General features: G+C 33.0%; 3 protein-coding genes across 4 annotated transcripts; 1 reads left to right on the forward strand and 2 right to left on the reverse strand.

Annotated features, from left to right (window-relative positions):
• Positions 5,784-6,677, forward strand: LOC105166837 (S-norcoclaurine synthase 2-like). Of its 2 annotated transcripts, none has more exons than XM_020695556.1 (2): positions 5,784-6,048; positions 6,132-6,677. In XM_020695556.1, the coding sequence occupies exons 1-2, from the start codon at positions 5,812-5,814 to the stop codon at positions 6,450-6,452; spliced, it is 558 nt and encodes a 185-aa protein (XP_020551215.1). In that variant the 5' UTR covers positions 5,784-5,811; the 3' UTR covers positions 6,453-6,677. The 2 variants fall into 2 exon arrangements, with proteins under 2 accessions (XP_020551215.1, XP_011084628.1); XM_011086326.2 differs by having other exon boundaries at positions 5,796-6,048; positions 6,154-6,677.
• On the reverse strand, positions 9,600-12,853 carry LOC105166838. Its single transcript, XM_011086327.2, has 7 exons — positions 12,627-12,853; positions 12,418-12,522; positions 12,103-12,214; positions 11,683-11,798; positions 10,677-10,865; positions 10,130-10,272; positions 9,600-10,013 (listed from the first exon to the last, which is right to left on the reverse strand). The coding sequence occupies exons 1-7, from the start codon at positions 12,749-12,751 to the stop codon at positions 9,838-9,840; spliced, it is 966 nt and encodes a 321-aa protein (XP_011084629.1). The 5' UTR covers positions 12,752-12,853; the 3' UTR covers positions 9,600-9,837.
• Positions 14,804-18,752, reverse strand: LOC105166839 (WEB family protein At3g02930, chloroplastic; the record flags this gene model as incomplete). The annotated part of the gene is given in 3 exon segments (XM_011086329.2): positions 14,804-17,411; positions 17,701-17,905; positions 18,383-18,752. Coding segments are annotated over 3 exon segments (2,526 nt in total). The 3' UTR covers positions 14,804-15,107.

Here is a 21,012-nt window from a genome sequence, read left to right on the forward strand (position 1 = left end):
ATACTCTATTTAATATATATACAATGTTATGTGGATAAAAATTAAACATTTATTTTATTTATAGAAAAAAAAATGTAAATTACATTGGGTTTCTATGAAGTTTTGCATTAATTACAAATTCTTTGTCATTGTTTGAGAAATATCAACACCCTATTGATTTAACGATTTTCCAACAATTAGTCCAATCTATTAGTCTTTGTTAGATTTTCATCTATTCACTAGAAAGAATACGATTTTTTGTTACGGTTAATTACTATAATCATAAGAAGAAAACTGTTGTAAATACAAATCAACTACGGCTTCACAACAGCCATTGCCCGTTCTTTCTGCAAATATTGCCAAAACATTAGTCATTATGTTTTGGCTATGTCTAAAAATCATGGCAAATTGATCAGTCGTGGTAAAAACATAAGCTTTTGCTTTGATTTTATTTATCCGTGGTTACCTTAAAAAAATGTATACATATTGCGCATATATATATATATATATAGAGAGAGAGAGAGAGAGTAAAATTCATATTGACACTCGAATTTTGTTATTAATAACACTTTGGTACCTGAATAATTATAAATATCTCAATTAATACACGAATTTTTTTATTAATATCTCATTGGTATACGAGTAACTACATATGACTTAATTAATTAGTACTCAAATTTCAACATTAATATTAGGTTTTCGCCTGATTCGTATTGATTATTTATTTGTTTTATGTAATGACCTTTTTGTCTTTAGATAATAAATAAAATCATAATAAACATATAAAATTGTTTGAATAAAATTAATCTATGTACTTGATTTGATTATATAAGCCTTAGGTGCCGGCGAGTGTTCTATTCTATTCACCCATGTTTAATTGCTCCCATCTGTCTACAGAATTTTTTTTTACTAAAATTAGACTGGCCCAAACTAAATGAATTATAAAATAGAATAAATTACAATGATCTCTCATAAGTTTGGCATAATTACGAATACTCTCTCGTTGTTTAAAAAATTACAAATAACCCCCTAATATTTGAGAAAATTATGTAATCTTTGGATGAAGGTATGAAATTGTCAATTTTGCTCTTAATGTATTTCTTTTGTTGTTTTTTAAAAAAATTTAAAAATTTATAAAAAAATCGAACGGGATGAATGAAAAAATTTTAAAAATTATACAAAATTATCCACTTATTTCATAAAAAAATAATAAAATTATAATTTTTAATCCACAAGAAAATTTTGGTCAGTTCACCATAAAAATGAATGAAAATATAACAGATTGGACTAATTATTAGACGGCCGTTAAAATCGGGAGGTATTGGTAATTTTTCAAACAACAAGGGAGTATTTATAATTATACCAAACCTCGGGGGGAGGTTGTTGGAATTTACCCTATAAAATAAGTGTAATATACTTATGATATGATTGATCACTCTCCTCAACAGCACACCAACTGTACGATAATTTTTTTATATTTAGCATATAATTCCTTCAATTTCGATCAAATACTATCTAAATTAAATTTCTACCTTCCATAAATCTGTGTTAAATGGGCATAATGTCCTCAAAAAAGAAGAAACTTGAAAGACGAAAAAAGGCCCAAAAATGGAGGGAAGAGTATCGGAGGAGATAGAGGTTAAGGTACCTGGAAGCTCTACGGCAGCCTCCTACTCGCCAAGATGGTGGACGAAGGGCTTCCCAATCTCTTCAGGGTGCGGTTGGAGGTGATAGAGGAGGAGGGGCAGAAGGGGGAGTGCATGGTGAGAGGAAGCATAGAGTATGAGTTGAAAGAGGAAGCTGCTGGGAATGCTGGGTTGGTTTCCATTCAGCCCCTCCTTGCTGTCATGAAGCTTGCTGCAGATTACTTGACTAAAAACTACACCACCAACGTCTGACGCACATCCATCTCCATCTCCATCAGCAAATAAAAAATATGCAAAAACCCTCCGGTGAAAAATATAGAAAATCAGCAAATTGTGTTCTATGCCCACAAGAAGATGAAAAAAGAAAAACTAAAATTATTGTTATGCATAATATACCTCAAGATACAAAATTTTATTTTTCCTCAAAAATAAAAACCTTTTAAAATTGTAATTACACCCTTTTTATAAATTTACTGTTTACACTTGATCTTATTTTATTAATATTTGAACAAAAGATACTGACATCAGTAAAAGAATTACATAAATTTCTAATTTTACCGCTCATTTAACATTTTCATGTAATAATTTTGTACTTATAAAGGAAAAATGTATTAATATTAACCTTACATCATTAATATATATATATATATATATATAATACATTTATCTTTATATGTACAAAAATATACTTGAAAAGACTACATGAGAGGCAAAATTAAAATTTACGTAATTTTTTGGCTTATCTATTTTTTTTAATGTATAATAATACTTTGAAATGTGAAAAATTATTTACTATATACACAGAAAACATCTTGGAGTACTACTCTTTCTTCAAAGACTTTGATTAAACTTATGATGTACATTCAAATGGACATCATTAATATATATATATATATATATATAATACATTTATCTTTATATGTACAAAAATATACTTGAAAAGACTACATGAGAGGCAAAATTAAAATTTACGTAATTTTTTGGCTTATCTATTTTTTTTAATGTATAATAATACTTTGAAATGTGAAAAATTATTTACTATATACACAGAAAACATCTTGGAGTACTACTCTTTCTTCAAAGACTTTGATTAAACTTATGATGTACATTCAAATGGCCTTTTCAGGAAAAAAAAAAAAAAAAGAAAAGAAAGGAATTTGTCAAAGAAAAGAACGGAATTTGTCAAGTTTTTTAATTTTTAAATTTTTAATTGTCAATTTTATGAAGCAAAAGATCTTAACATTTACTCTCGTATTTTATGAAATTAAAAGTATTATTTTATCTTTTCTATTCAAATAAATAATTCATCCAACATCACCGCCGGCCTACCTACCTCTGTAATATTTATATGACCAAATGACAATCACATACTTCTCCCTAATCTTCTACTCCTACCTCTGTCATTATTATACCATCAAAAAGTGTACATTTATTGTTTAGGGTTAATTATATCAATACTTTTTGAGGTCATACTTAATTATTATCATTCTAATTACAAATTTACCATATAACAAGGGCAAAATTCTATAGTTACACCCCTGACGTAAATTACATCGACACTCCTTAGAGATGTATGCAATTTTACAAAAAATAGAAAATGGGATTAATTAAACTTAGGCCCCTTTGCAAGATGCAAAATTATACTTTTCACTTAATAAGTTTTGAAATTATATTCTCCTTCAAAAAAATTTTATTTACACCTGACTTTATTTCATTAGGGTTTCAACAAAATGCTAACATTAGAAAAAAAAAATTATATAACTTTTAAATTTGCCCCACATTTAATATTCTCATATATATTTTTATACTTATATATAATATAGATATATATATATACTTTAACATTATTATATTTTTTTCATTATATCTGTGTCTGTATATATTATGATTCATTTGATTAAGATGATGAGTCAAACAATGGCAAATTTGGCAATTACTTAAGCTTGAAACAAAAGATTTTCTACAAATAATATATATATATATTACCAAAAAAGATACGATTCTCACAAGTAGTCATTAAAGTTATCGTTTGTCGTGCCCAAAATTATTGGATTCGAAAAGAGGGTATCTTTATATTTCGGGGGAGATTAATATTATATTCTTTTTAATATATATACACTGTTATGCCGATAAAAATTAAATATTTATTTTATTTATAAAAGAAAAAGTAAATTATTTCGAGCTTTCATGAAATATTACATTAATTATAAATATTTTTATCTTTATTTGAGTAATTTAACAGTTATCCAATTCTTAGTTCAATCTATTAATTTCTGTTAAATTTTTATTTATTTTTTATGATAAATTAATAAAAATGTCATTGAGTATTACGAATTATGAGCTTATAAACAGACACAGTTTTTGTAATGTTTAGATGTAAGGGGAGATTCATATTATATTTCATTTAATATATATACAATATTTTGCCGATAAAATTTATAATATTTATTTATTTATAAAAGAAGAGTAAGTCATAAGATTTTATAAAATTTCAAATATATTTCTCTCATTGTTAGAGAAATCATTAATATCCTATTGATTCAGTTGTCATCCAATAGCTACCATAATCTATTAGTCTCTATTAAGACTTTATTCATTTTTTATGGACAATCGACAAAAAATATCCTTATGGATTAAGAATTACAAGCTTACTTTTTTTTTAATAAAAAATTATAGACTAAGTGAAATTTATTTTACAAACTTTAAAATTTTTCCATTCACCTTATTCTTTTTCTATTTACATTTTTTTTTGTCAAATTGCATATTAACCCTGTATCTTAAAAAATCAGCTAAAAATTCCCTTTTACAAAATATCCATTCTGTTTTATTAAATATAACACACTCACCCTTCGCCGTTAATTGAAGCTAACGACATTAAATGTTTTTTGTCAAAAGGCCATTATGTCCTTATCAATTATATATTATTTTTTTTTCACGATAGTTGAATATTTTTTTATTGCATAACAAGCATAGGATTGATCAATACATCTAAGCCATTAAATCTAAATTATTAAAGGTGTAAGATTTAATTAATTTTGATATATATTATATTTATAATTCTATAATATAAAATATGATATATAAAAAATAATAAATAATAAAATTAACCTCCCCATTTCCGTTACTAGGCCCCACTCCACCTCCGCCACCAGTTCCCCTTCCACCTGCCGCCCAGAGCAGAGAGGCGACGTCACCGCCAACCATATGGCCAAACGCCATGCGGTGGCATCACAGTCGTCCATTTTTTTTTTAATTTTTTTAATAAATTTAAAAATTAATTTAAGAGAAAGAAAAATTTGAAAATGATAAATAAAATTGATTTAAAATTTTAATAATTTAAAATAGTTAAAAACAGTATTAAATTTTCATTGTAAATACATATTAGTAATTTAAATTTAAATTATTTATAGCAAATAATCTATTAAAATATATTTAAATTAGTTAATAAAAATATTATTTATTGTTTATTAATATTTAGATTGATATATTTAAATTTTAAAACATAATATTCTTTGTATGGTGATTTTAATTTGATTTTTATTTAAATAATAAATTTATAGAAAAGCATATTTTTTTGTATTTTAACATTTAATTAGGAGGGATGAAAATACAAAAAAAAATAATTAAAAACAAAGTTAGAACACATACATTTGATCATGGTAATTTCAAACACAATATAGGGGTACTTTGTCAATTTATAACAAAAAATTGTCAAAATTTTCAAAAGAAATCATGCCCACTCCACCACTTGCGAGTGCACTTCACCTTCCAGAAGTTCTTCTTACAAGAGAGGTATTTTGCGCAAGATTTTTTGCCTTATTTTAAAATAAACTGAAGGTTTTAGCTGACTTTTGAAAACATAGAGGGTACTGGGTAATATGCAATTTGGCCTTTTTTTTTAGAAAAGAAAAAATACGAGCAAAATTAATAATTTCAGGCCTCATTTCAAAAATTACATAAATTATTCAAATATTATATAATTTTTCAAATAACGAAATATATTCATAATATATGTCAAAATCATTACAACTCGTTACAATTTACTTCAAAAATTTATTTATATATATATATATATATATATATATTAAATGAGGTGACACAAGTAAGTAGACAGTTAATTTGATTATATAATCCTTAGGTGCCGGCGAGGCGAGGGTGGTTCTATTCTATTATAAATCTGTGTTAAATGGGCGTAACTAATGTCCTTCAAAAACTTGAAAGAGGGAAAAACGCCCAGAGATGGTGGGAAGATTATCGGAGGAGATTGAGGTTAAGGTACCTGCAGTCGAAGCATGGAAGCTCTACAGCACTCTCCAACTCGCCAAAATCGTCGGCGAAGCGCTTCCCAATTTCATCAGCAAAATCGACGTTATACAAGGCGACGGCTCCGCCGGAACCATCCTCCACCTCTTTTTCGCTCCAGGTATACATATATTGACGATAATATTATACATGATTATGGTGTGTAGCCACCATTGAATCTGGATTTCTGATTAATGACGGAAGGTGATGGTGGAATTGGAAACAGGGAGGGGGGGACCGTCGTCGTACAAGGAGAAGTTCACGGTGGTGGACGACGAGAGACGAGTGAAGGAAACGGAGGTGGTGGAGGGCGGGTTTTTGGATCTGGGATTTACGCTTTACAGGGTGCGATTCGAGGTGATAGAGAAGGAGGGGAACAAGGAGGAGTGCGTCACGAGATCCACCGTCGAGTATGAGTTGAAAGAGGAAGCTGCTGCGAATGCTGCTTTGGTTTCGATCGAGCCTCTGGTTGCAGTCATGAAGGTTGCTGCAGATTACTTGACCAAAAACTACAACAACAACTGATGCAGATCCATCTCCTACTACTCCTTGTGTGTATTATTAATTTGATCTCGTTTGGCATCTGTTTAAGTTAGTTGTGATGTTCTTGTTATGCATTTGGGACTGTTTCTTCAAAGACTTTGATGAAGAAGAATGCGTACGACGAATATTTACTGTTTTCTCCGCCTATAAATAATTCATTCACCATAATTTGTGCCGCCCTGCCTCTATAAATATTTATTTATATCACCAGATGACAATCACATTTTTCTTCCACCTTGTACTCTAACTTCATTATTCTTATTATGCCCACATTCAAACCACATTCTTCGAGATTTAGCTTAATTTATTATATCTAAAAATTCATGATTTAGATCATCTGAGATTTTTGGAGAAATGGCAATTTTGATCCCACATGATAGGATTGTTGTACTATTAATTCCACAATTTACAAGTTTACTACATTTATTTTCACAGGATAAAAAGGGTAGCATTTTTTAATTAGCACATTTAGCCCTATAGACTAAAAAGTTATAGCATTTTGGAACAAAAATGCTACTCTTTTCATACTATGTAACTAAATGTGCTAAACTCACAAACTGTAGAATCAAAAGTACAATACTCTCTGTTGTGTAGATCAAAAGTGTAATTTTTTTGAGTTTTTTCGTTTTACCTATTTTTTCTATTGAAAGAATTTTTTGTCAATTTTTATGTGTAATATTTCAAAAATACCTCTTAGAAAATTCTAATTATAGTTTGCATTGAAATGACATCTAAATCAAAATTTGGGTTAAATGCAATTTACCCCTGTATTAAGAGAAATATGAAAAAAAAAAAATTCCCATGAAAAATAAAACAGCAATTTATCCCCTTATATTTTTAAAAATTGAACAAAAATCCCTCCAACATGTTTCGTAAATGACACACGCATTCTTAATTTTTTAATTTAAAAAACTTAAATATGCCGTCATTTAAAAAATATTGGATCTTAATTTCAATTTAACGTCCAAATTTACACAGCGTAGATTTTATTTTACTCTTATCAACAATTTAAATTAACTAAATAATAATTAAAACTATATATAATATATATAATTAAATTTGGATTTATATATATTTATGTAATAGGATATATAAGTATCTCAATAAAGATATATATATATATATATATATAGAGAGAGAGAGAGAGAGAGAGAAAGAGACATATAGAATGGAGGTGGGTGCCACCAAGAAGAAGGGGAGCAGGTGGCAGAGGATTGGGGAGGAAGGGAAGGGGCGGTGGAGGGTTGAGGTCAGGGTATACGTGGGGAAGAAGGGGAGGAGGCGGTGACTCTAAAAGGGATTGAGGGAAGGAGCGACGGGAAGGGGGAGGGAGATGGGGTCGGCAGTGAAGAAGAAGAGATTATATAGAGTTATTATTATAAATAACATATATATGTATATATTAATATATTTAATTTATCAGAAGGTGCGTCTGTAGTACACCGCGGATCATAAAAGGCATTTTGCTTTATTTACAAAAATATAAAAGAATAAATCACTATTTATTTTTTTTTATAAGAAGTTGTCTACAAAAGAGTAAATTGTATTTTCTCCCCAAAATTTAGGTAAAGCACCTCTTAGCACATTTGATTGTAAGTTAGCTATTCTTTTGCATTGAAATGGCCTCTGGAGAATTAAGGTAAGGGAAAGCACTTATTGGCACGTAATTGAGCTATACTTGTGCATTGAAATGAGCTTTGGACCAAAATTTAGGTAAAGCACTTCTTGGCACGCAAGTCATTGTATTTTAGGCATTCTTTTGCACAGAAATGGCTGTTGGACCAAAATTTGGATAAAGCATTTCTTGGCAAGTAATCAAAATCAAAGAGTGTGTTGGGTATACCATCATTAATAGTATCACTTAACATACAATTCGTATGATATTATTTCATTTTTATTAATCATTGACAACAACACACAATTCGGGTGAAATCACCTTTCTATCTCAATTTACGTATTCTTATTGTTCAATTCCAATCCATATGAAATGGTATAGCAACTCACCATCACTCATCCCACATTTAGAGCAATTCTCTACGGTGGTTTTCATCTGGTATAGCTAGCGATGCGGCTCATTTATGTTCGTACTTACATGGATGGTGAATTGTTGGGTCAACATATAATGTTGTTAATATGTGTTGATCCAGCAGCTCACGTTACACCTACATGAACATTGAATTTTCATACCCAAATTTTTAGTATCATGATATATTACATGTGCAAACAATAAATCCTAACCACAACACTAGAGAACAAGATACGATGACATTGGATGCTACTGTGGAGTATCAAGATGTGTAGTGAGTCAAATTAGGCCAACTCAATCCAAAACTAGATTGATCTAATAAAAAGCAGGCCTATGTAAGTATGTAGTGCTTACCCAGCCTAACAGTCCGGATCCGGACTACTTCGTCTTGGGTCATGGACTAGCACAGCTGGGCCAAATATTTTTTTTTAAATAATGCATGATATATAATTTTTATTTTATTTGAATATGCTAGTAAATTTTTATACTTTTAAACTCTAAAAAACTTCCATCCTTAATGTTCTACTTCTAAATATTAGTACATTCATTTATCAACACTCTTACTTTATTTTCAAAATTTATTGCAAATGTTTTTCGGACTTGTTCTTAGCCAAGTTCATCATTATAAGCGTGTTAATCAAATTGTTGTTTAAGTTCATTATATAGTTTTAATTAATTTTCTTTTAGTTACAATTTTTCGTTTGATTTGATTTGTTATTTATTTATTTCATAAACAATCATTAATTTAAGTGATCATTCGGAAAAACACCTCAATTTCATTAAAAAAAACAAACAAAACAGGCACAACCCGCAGCCTAATCCAGGCATGGACCTGCTGACAATCCTGGGGCCACGCTTGAGTTTAAAAACGAATCAATTTGAAGTATACGCCGAAGACCGAGCTAATCTGGTCCAGTCCTAGGCTAGCACCATCCAATGTGTACCTGAATCGAGTACGTCAGGGCGAGGGCCAGAAAAGTAGAATAGCAAATTGTGAATCCATCGGTCAAATTAGATATAATGGGCTCCTTTTTTTGGGTGGGGGGTGGGGGGGAGGGTTGGACGATAGCATCTAGAGAATCAGAAATGAAAAACTGAGCAAGTGGAGTGAAAACTTAATCCAATAGTACCCTGATTAGTGATCTCTTATGAATCAAAACATGAGATGTAGTAGCAAGGATCATCACCCTGTTTATGGCCACAAGCGAATAAGAAAGGATCACAGTCTCCCGCTTTTAAAGCAAGCGCATATACATATGGACTTACGTAGGAACATAGACAGCTCACAGCCGTATGACAGCAGGGTAAAGGGGGAGTACCTCAGAAGCCGTATTTTCATATTCAGGCACTCAACGACAAGGAAATAACTGATGAAAGCTTATACTTGCACGGTTTTTCAGAATTTTGTGGTTGAAAAAGTACTAGTGTGCTTGATCTAACAGTCACTTCTTCCCTCTGCGAAGACCCTTCTGCATGATAATCGCGAAGAGTATACAAAACTTGGACTGTTGAATGAGCTGCAATGGATGGACAATAAGGATTCACTAAATATTACAAATGCAATGCAAATCATAATTCAAAACTGAAAAGCATGTCAAGCTGCAGAGTATATGATAAGATATAGAGGAATTACCAAAACCAAGCATGCTTATCTTCTGAACACTCAGCCGACTAACTTTTGATCTCTTGATCTTCCGCAATGCCTGAAGGTCCTCTTGTTTCCCTTTGAACTCAAGAAATTCTCCTAGAACATACCTGTTGCCTTTGAGCTCTAACCTGCATCATATCAGGTCAATTGTCAACTTCTATGAAAAACATTACTAGACCCAACATATTATAAATAACACTAATCAAACAAGCAAACCAAATACACAGGATTCAGTTACTCTGGTGTTCAAGATGGAATCTTGAAGACAGGATCCTAGGGGAAATGAGCTATGAAGCATCAGAACTTGTTTATGATTAATATGGCATTTCAATCCATCTGATGTTTCATATGATCTTTCCATCTAACTCTTTATGCTTCAAACTTATTGGTCCATCTTCTCTTTCAGAATGCATAACTCAATTCAACACAATGCTTTAACCTGTAATCCATGTTCTTCCCCATCTAACTTCAATGGAAGCTGACAGATATGTTTAAGCTGTGACATATTCACAAAGATGAAATGGTAGCACACCTATCTGAAATCGGGGCGGTGCTGAGGACAGAGTTAAGCTTCTCACAAAATGACTCCTGCATTTTATCCTTTCCACCGCGAAGTACACTTTTGATCCATCCAGAAGCCAAATTCTTCTGCCCGGGCTTTAATTGTTTCCACTGATCATAAGTAATGACTTCAGGCGCGAAAGAGTCGGGACGGATGGCACTGCAAGATGAGCAGCAGATTAGAAATACAGACAAAGAAGAGGTTTACCTATAACCAAGAACAACCTTTACACATAAAAAAGAAGAGGAAATTGTTTTTACCTGAGTTACTGACTTCACATAGTTAAAAAAGTGATTAACAGTGGTAGCACTGCCTAGGAGTTTATGTATGATAAAAAAGCTCCAAATAAAGTTGCATATATAAGCATCGCTCATGTCTATAACGTAGATAGTCCTACAAAGCTTCACATCAAAATGGAGCTTTACATGCATACCAAAATTCAATTTTGTGCTTGTTTAACTGTATGTTACATTAAGGGGGATAAAAGCAGCCCAACATAAGCATAGAGTTCAATACCTACTCAAACTTCATGCATGTGTGATAAACTTTACTCAGCCCGTGGATTCAGGATCAGCTTGGCGACTGACACTGTGGCCATGAGATTTACAATTTTTTAAATGTTCAGGACAACAATACTGAGCAGGTTGAAAGGAGCCTTCAACTTTAAAAAATGAGGTAGACAAGATATAAAATGATGTAAATTAGCCACAGCCATTGTAGTTTAACCACAAAACCCAACTCTTCTCAATTTTCCTGGGATTCATACGAAAACCAAAGGATTTACCTGAAGGTTTTTCAAAAAGTTATTGTGTTTTAAAATAGTGGCATGCGTATCCACACATGAAACATAAACCAAATTGCATAACTTATGTTATGAAGAGAAAAGATGGAACTAACATGGGGAAACTAATAACATTATCAATTGTAATACTTTTAACCATCACAAAAACATAGATAAAGACGCAGAAAAGCATACCTAAAGTTCGGATTCGGACATATGACTTTAAAGGACAAAAATCCGTCTGGAAGAGCAACTTCCCTTTGTTCAAGATACTCTTCAAGAATGGAAACCAATTTTTTGGTTTCAGCTACCTGAAGAAATTTACAGCAATTAAGTACAGCCTAATACCTAGTTAGAGAAAGAGAAACGCATAAAGGCCTCCCACGAAGACTGAAATGATGATTGAAATTGACAAGACCACAAAACTCAGGAGCTATAGCTATTGAGCAAAGTAGATACACATATAACCCATTATGGCTCATAGGGAAACAAGCATCATGCATTTGCAAAACGACAAGGTTTAGGTCCTCTCAGTAAAACTTACACCAGCTGTATTCAAGATTAGATGGACGGTAAAAATACGTTCTCAACTAGAAATGAGGAGAAGTAACTAACAGGATTCGGGATATGCTCGGTTTTATGGTGCTTTCCGGTGCAAACCCAGTTACCATCCTTATCACTGGATACAAAACCTGATACATTCTTCACAGAAATCACCACAGCCTCCCTGTAGAAAAGGATTGATATAAGACGAGGCAACACCCGCCCACCCATCACTATATGATTTCTAGTTAACAATTCAAGAAAAATGAAAATCCTTTTAACATTCTAGAGGACAGAACAGTTTTGCCCCTTTTCACCTCTCAATAAAGTATAACTCAAAATAAGACACCAAAACGAATCGAGTAAAGGAAGCGGGAGAAGAAGTACTGATCAGTGACGAGAACAAGATCAATATTCTGGCGAGAAGCGGAATCGGGGTCTGGAATTTGGATGCCGACGTAGACTTTGCTTCCATGATAAAGCTTTTCCAGCCTGTCCTCATCCGAACAAAAAATCACACACAAAACAATAGAAGACGAAATCCAAATTTGACACAGAAACTCGATCGTTTCACGAGAAAGAGTGAAAAAATTAACCTTTTGGCGACGGCGAAGAGAGCATTGGCGTGGAAGGAATCGAGATCGAGGAGGGTGTCGTCTTCGTAGAAGAAATACTTGAATAGGAGGTAGAGAAGCAGACCGCCTATCACCGCCACCCACATCCTTGTCGTTGCTTTGCTTCTCTTGAGAGTTAATTGAACTTAGCCTCAGTTTGAGGAAAAGTGGAAGGCGGAAGGGAAGAGGAAAGAATAACAATAATATTACAGGTATTTTGGAGGAACAATATCTATTTAGATCCATGGATTTTAAATTATATATAATAATTTTTTTAATATATTTAAATAATTTTATATGTAAAATATTTCAATTTTTTTATTTTTATTTTAAATTAATTTTTTATAAATATGTATGAATTTTAAATGACTAAATTCAAAAAAAATTAAAATTTACTCATGTTCAACTAAATATGATTTAAAATTCTTTAAATTTAGATTTATCTAAGCTAATTTAAAGAATTTGTTACCAAAAAATTCGAAATTCAATTAGTTTTTAAATTATTCAAAATCTACGAAAATTGGTAATGAGAAAAGGTCCATTATAAAACTTTAGGAATTAATAATATCATTTGCTTAATGAATAAATTAATATAAAAAAATTTGAAAATTTGTGGATAAAAATACGTATCAAACAAGAATAACAACTTTTTAGACGTCGAAATTTTAAAATAAAATTGGCCTGTGTTTATAGATAAATTATGTGAATATGTAATATGATAAATAAAAATAAAATAGGTATTTTGTTGTACTATTAATCTTATATTTTTAATATTTCCACCTAATTCTAGATGAAATAGGTTGTGAAGAAATGATATTACAAGTAGTAAAAGGAGTGAGTTGCATCCATGCTATTTTTGGTGTCAGCATTACAATATGCAAAGTATAAGCCTCATAACTTGTTCAATGACTAATGTAGCAAGTACTTGAGGCGTTGGTGATGACTGCTAGACGATTCTCAAGTTTCATTCTTGCCAAATGCAGTGAACCACAGCTCTATTTGCTGCATTCATCAGCTGTTTCCAGTGCCATTTCTTCCTTGTGAATTGTTATAGGGAGCGCTCCAATGGACGACTCTCTTTGAGTATCCGTAGACGATCCTAAGACAAGGGACACTGAAAAAATAGATGCATATGAATGTGTGTTGCATCTGCACTTTTCGTTAGTTTCTAACGAATGAGAATTTCAAGCAGGACTTTTTAGAGAGGAGGAGAATTTAACTTATTTTTAAGACATATGAGAGTTTTTAACTATTTTAAAAACACACGAGGTTCAAATGAAGTTTAGGCATGAATATAAGGTATACAGGAATTTGAGAGGTATGTTTTCTGGAAAAATTTTGAAAAATATATTTTTGATAGTAACTTGAATGTTACGTAAATGTATTATATATTCCGCGGAAAATTAGTCTCAAATGTATTTTTCAGGTTAAATTCATATGAGACCTGATAGTTTGTACACTGAATGTATGGATAATTGGCACATTTTCATTTTAGAAAAATAAGAGTATGTATGTGTCAGCCTTCTAACTATCCAATGTATTCCTCATCAATCAACATTGCAGTAGCACTTAAATATCGCATTTTTCATCTCAGGCTGCAAAATACATTTTGAGAAAACAAAAACAAACATAGCTTAGCCGTACCCCATCACAGCAGTGGAAAGAAATGGCAAATTTGAGCACATATACAATACTACAACTTTTCTTCTTTCTTTCTTTTTTTTTTTTATCGCACACACCCAACTCACACACACTTAGATTCGACACAAAACCTAAGAAATCTTAAGCTCAAACCATTGGGTTGTTCCCTCCGAGGACATAGAATACTACAACTTTGCCGGTACAGGTTTCAACTCAGAACATCTTTGAAGTAAACCACCCAGAAAACCACCAATCATTGTTCTCCTTTAATGCATTTCTTTCTTGACTAACAAATTAATCATCAACCTCTACTTGCCAGACTGCCAGAACAAAACAACAGTTTAAACACTTTGCAAAGTGCTACTACTCCAGTGTCTTCACCAAGTTCAAAAGTTTTAAATACACAGACCATGCTGTGAGACTTACTTTCTCAACAACTGTTTCAGATATGATACCTAAATGTAAATCACCACAGCAGTATGATTACACATTAGCAGAGAAAGAAGCATCAAAATATATATTAAAAGAGAAGGATTCTTTTTTTTAATGAGTTTTGGATAAAAAAACAAGTTTACAAAATAAACTCATACACACTCCGAACTCATGGCTAATCACATGGTGAGACAGTTAGGGGGAGAAAAAATATTCTAAAGATGATACAAGCCTTTCATATTCAGACCCGTATGAGAGGTGAATATGACAAAAGGAAAAAGAAGAAAGAATTGAAGCAAAAAGCATTGACAAAACATACTCAATTGCAATATAAAATCCAGTATACCTCCTAAGGTAAGGCCAGCAGAAACGGTGTACATAGATGACATATTACTTCTGGTTGGTCGTGCCCTTCTTCTTCAGCAGGTTTCCGAACTTACGAAGCAAAGGTTTCTTCTTCTTCTGACTCTGCTGCTTTGATGGAGAGCTTCCGCCATTGTCGACATTGGAAAGCCCGTTCACATGGTCATAGCTTTCCACACCCTCAGCTTTTGTGTCCAATTCATCCTCAAAAGATTCCTGCTCCGGCTCTCCTTCAGGAGAGAAGTCTTTTTCTTCGATCTTGCAGCTTTCCCACATTTTAAGATCAACTTCTGTAGAATCCTGATTGTCCTTTTCTTTGTCATTATCTTTCAGTTCACCATTAGAAGTCTCCACCTCAGAGGCTCTCTGAACGGATTCATCACTTGAAACATCATTAACTTCGACTAGGTTCTTTACAGGTGGAGGTAGCTCCCTCTGTTGAGATTGGGGCTCCACCTTAGGCTTCACATCTCCCGTGCCATTTTGTTCAGAAAACTCCACCACCTTTGGGAGCATGTCATAATCTTTTTCACTATCTGTCAGCTCACCATTTTCCTCTACTTGCTTCTTAGCCAAAGCTTCTTCAAGCAACTTAGATAACTCCTCAACCTTTTCCTGAGAAGCTGCTTCTCTTTTCCGCAGCTCCTCATTCTCCTGAAGAATGTTCTGCAATTCATTTTCTCTGTCCATCAAACCCTCTTTCAGTCTCATGCTCTCGGCCTTTGCTTCCCCGAGGACTTCCTTTAGATAAATCACCTCGGATTCAGCTTCTTTAAAGGAAGTTTTCCAACGATCCTCCTCCTCTCTTGTTGCACAGGCTTCTTCCTCTGCCATTTTTAGTAAATTGACCAGCCTGCTAATTTCATTTTCCATAGAAGAGTTCTCTTCTTCAGACTTTTTCACAGAGGTCATCAAATCAAGCTCTTTCTGCTCCCACTCAGCCTTCAAGTTCTGGTAATCATGCTTTGACTGTTCAAGTGACTTAGTGAGAGCATCAATTTCTTGTTTTGCATCATCAAGCATGCTTTCATACTTCTCATTTGTTGCTTTCAGGACCAGCTTCAGATCTTCTATTTGCGCTTCATAGTTTTCATTCTCAACTTGAATAGACAATAGCTTTTCTTTGGTATCTCGTGCTTCTGAGGAAACTTCATGTAAGGCTGATGCTAAACTTTCCAATGCCTTCTTGCTTTTCTCTTCTTCATCTCTGGAAGATCCCAACTCGTTAATGAGATTGTTTTTTTCTTCCAACAGAGTTTGAACACTAGTAGCTGCAAGCTTCTCATTGTTTAAAGATTGAGCTTTCTCTTCTTTTACAGTTTCAAGCTCAAATGTAAGAGATTCGACTTTCTTTGCCATTTCAGAAGCTTCTTCTTTAGCCAGTTCAAGGCGACGTTCAGACTCCTCTAAATCCCCTTTTTGCCTTCCAATTGAGATTTCCAGCAAGCCCACTTTCTCTTTAAGCAATGCAATCTCACATTCGGCATCATGTAATGAATCATTACTTCCTTCCAGCTGTTTCATGATAGATTCCAGAGATTCTGATGCAGATCTCTCCAATCTCTTTGCTTGCTCAGCCTGACATGCTAATTCCTCAACCCTTTCGTTCAACTCATCCACTAAATTACGCGCATAAGATTCAGCCATTTTTGCAGCCTCCAGATCAACATTAAGTTGCTCTAAGGTAGCCTCTTTTTCTGCCAATTTTTCCTCCAAAGTTTTCGCCTTTTCAAGTTCTAGTCTCAGAGAATCTATCTCAATTTTCAATTCCGACACGAATTTGCTGCTCTCACTGGCCTCCATTTCGGCTCTAGAATCAAGCACAGATTTCAAGTGGGCCAACTCAGCAGAAAGAGCTTCGACTTTTTCAACATGAGCCTCAGCTATTTTTGTTGCATCTTCAGCATGGCTTAGTGCCTGGTTTTTTGCATCACATGTCATGGCTAATTCTTGCTTCACCCTCTGAAGTTCCTCTGTGGCGGACAGAAGAGCAGCCACATCGGCAGCATGCTGATTCCTCACTGTTTCGAGCTCTTTCTGCCATTCCTCTTCCTTCTTTTGCGCTGCTTCAATGCCTGCCTGCTCCATCTCAACTGCTCGAAACTTTTCAATCTCAGAATCTTCCTCTGCTCGCTTCTGAGCAACCAATGCCTCCCTGAGCTTCTCATTTGCTTCCTCAGCCAACTTCTGGGCTTCTTTCAATTCATCAAGAACCTTTTCTTTTTCTTTCTCAACCAAAACCAACTTCTCCTTGGCCTTCTTCAGATCTTCCTGAGCTAGATTTAATTCGGCCTGAAGTTCTGACGGCTTCAAAATGCGGGTTGGCTTTTTCTGAGAGGTAACAAAAGATATCATTAATAAATAATGCAGATCGGACCAAATGATGCTTCAGTATTACAGACGTCTTTTTTCTCCTCCCAATAATACATATAGATATGTATATTTATAATTCATCCCTTAGGTACAAGTCTTTATCTTGCACTCAAGAAATGAAGAATCTGCATAACCACCTCAATTTTAAGCCCCAATATCCAAAATTTACCATTTTCAACCACAAATTAGCACCAAATTCAGCTAGACAAAGTTATACATGTTTCCATTAGAAACTGCTGAAACTTACATCAGGCGGGGTGCTGAGTTTGGGCGACCGCCTGTCCGCAGTAGGCTTCGAAGGAACGGATCTTGGTGACCGCTCAACTGAATGGCGAGCATTGGGAAGTGGAGAAGCTGAATCGGCATCTGGTTTAGCTACTCCCCTGCTAGACTTGCTGATACGGGGAGTTGCTGGTGACACTTTAGTGTTTGGAGTTTCAGATAGAGCAGATCTAAGCAAGCATAATAACATTATTGTCACGTTCAAGAATCAAAGCCCGTTTTCTAACTAAAACCAGAGGATGCAAGATCTACAAATACATCATGAAGCATGAAATGCAATTTAACAAGTATGCATTCACACAAACGACGGAATCTTTACCCACAACTTCACCCGTGTATCAAAGTACATCGCCAGAGCATTCAAACAATATTACAAAAGAACGCGGAAACTACGAAAGGTCGCATTCTGAAACAAGGTTCCAATTGCAGACCACAACGAGGAGTAAAAAGGGCAGAAGGAGAGCAAATTTTTAGAACCCATAAACCACAGGTGACAAAATGAGAAATTTTCAAAGTTGATACAGAGATGGCAATTAGAAATTGGTGAATCAAACAGCAGATTTCAGTTTGTTGAAGTAGGATCTACGAAAAAAAACACGAAAACACAGAAAACCCCACACCAGATCCACACACAGAATGGCACTTACTTGGGCTTGGCAGACATGATCTGCAGCAACTTAGGTTCTGCAGCGAAGTTGAGTAAAGAAACTATGTATAATTCCCTCAAGAAAAGATGCGGGGGTTTGACGAAAATGCTGAGATAGTCTGTCACTCTGACGTCTCACTCTCTCTCTCTCTGTAAGTGTGTGTTCGGATTCGATATATAGTACACTGTATCTGTGCGTTACAGCTGAATTACAGTCTAGAATGGAAGGGCAAAGAGAAGTAGAGGTGATTGTGGGGAAGAATTTACAGAAGAAATCAGTTGGGGGATGTGCTCTCTCTCTTGTCCAGAGTAAACCACAATTGCTGCTCCTCTCTCTCTCTTCTGTTTTCTGCCCTTTTGTTACAGTCTGTCTGTGTCTCTCTCTCTCTCTCCAACTTTTGCAGAATGAGAATTTACAAAAGTAGCCCTAGAGCTCAGGAAAGAGGGGTGTGTTGGTAAAACTTTGTCAGAGACAAAAGCAGGAAGGAAAGAGGGTGAGATTGTGTAAGAAGAGAGAGAGAGAGAGAGTGGTACACAAATCTATTCTGCTTTCCTTTTGAAATAAATAATTAATTAATACTATATTATGGAGAAAACACAAATTATCAATGTGAGGACTGAGGATGCTCCATTTATTTATTATGACTATGTATATTTCTATATCCAGAGTGGGATTTTAATTTGTCAAAATCTGCACTTAAGTGCTTGATTCCACAAAATCATCCATTTTAATTCAATCCCTTTTCTTTTTAAATTCATACGCTGTTTTCATCAGCTTATTGTCATAAAATATTTAGTATAATTTCCTTAGCAAAGAGCTTATACATTCAAAAGTCAAATGCTAATAAGAAGAAAAAATAAAGGTGCCTTTGATTTATTACAAAGTATTAATAAACTCGTTCAGTTTTGATCATATTAATTAGAGTTAATTATACTTACACCCCCTTTAAGAATTCTTAGTTTACACTTAACCCCTTTCCGTTGGATTTTGGACGAAAAATATTTGCGTAAGGAAAAAAAATTACATAAATTTTAAATTTTGTACCTCATTTAATATTTTTCATGAATATTGTGGTATTTGTAAAGGAATAAATGTAATATATATATATATATGGATCGAGGTTAACTTTATTAGATTTTTTCCTTCATAAATACAAAATTATTATATAAAAATGTTAAATGAAGGATAAAATTCAAAATTTATATCTTTCAAATCCTAACAGAAAAGGATTAAGTGTAAATAGCGTGTTTTTAGAAGGAGTGTTGAGTGTAATTCCAATACTTCTTTGGGAAAAAGTGTAATTTCGTATTTTTAGAAATAGTTTAAATATAATTAATCCTATTAATTACAAAATTACAATCATCATTATATCTTCTAAGCTCCATAATCTTATTTTGTCCAAATAATTTAAAAACTTGCTCTTAAAATAAGATCTAATATTTTATAAAGTCTAGAGATATTATCAAAGTAAAAATATTTGTTTAAGACTACATTTGAATTGATGAATTTAAATTCATAAATTTAAAATCCTTAACAATAAATTCTTGAAATTTGTTTGAATGATTCTAAATTCAAAAGATTACAAATCCCTCCACTCTAAATTTGAACTATGCTTTGGACATTAATGAAATTTCAATTTTTTTTAGTATTAACTCATTTAAAATTCATTTTTCCAAATCTACCTCTCCAATCCATATCCATCGATTCAAACATAACTTAAAAATATATATATATATATATATATATCGTTTAGCACAAGGGTTGTCTTACAAATGCAGAGAGGGAATTAATTTTAGTCACTGCACATTCAAACAAATTAGAATTTGTGTAAAAGAAAAGAAAAGAAGAGGTGAAATAAGGATAGAAAAGTAGAGTGAATGTTGTTTCAAAAGAAGTGATAATTTGTGAAGCAAATATTCTAAATTATAATTAGGAGAGAAGTAGACATAAACTGATGGGACAACCAAACCAACCCCAGTTACTGAATCTAATCATAAATAATTATGATTTGATTAGTTGTTGAGATGAGATTTTTGAGTTGGCGTCTTGCTTCCCTCACCATTCACCATTCACCACTCACCACACCATACCATTCATTCATATATATAAAATAATGATGGCAGGTAAATTTTTGTATAATCCAACTAACTAAGATTTAGGAGGTATTCACAATAATTAAATTATTTAATAAGAATAACTTATAAAAAAATATATATAAGTTAAATTATATAGAAACGCAAGTAAAAATGAAAATAAAAATTGAAGTTTATTTGAAAAAAGAATAATTTACTATTTACAATTTCACCAATAAACTATATAAGCTGGTAGAAAATTACTTATAAGTTTAGGTCTAAATCAACGTAATTTGAATAATTTAAAAACAAAAAATTATAAGTTAAAAATATTTTTTTTCGACAATAAATTAATAAGCACTCTTTTTAAACTTAAAAGGATTGCAGACACCCCATTGGAGCAATTAGCCACGCTTAATCCATCCCCACACCTGCTCAATCATAAGTCCAAAAAATCCACACACCACTCCCATATTGCATGGACAATAAAACCCGTGCTCATACTCACACCCATACCATGCGGAAAAAGACGTCCCTCCTAACTTTGCTTCACTCTTT

Source organism: Sesamum indicum, linkage group LG7 (genome assembly GCF_000512975.1).
Source record: "Sesamum indicum cultivar Zhongzhi No. 13 linkage group LG7, S_indicum_v1.0, whole genome shotgun sequence".
Lineage (NCBI taxonomy): Eukaryota > Viridiplantae > Streptophyta > Magnoliopsida > Lamiales > Pedaliaceae > Sesamum > Sesamum indicum.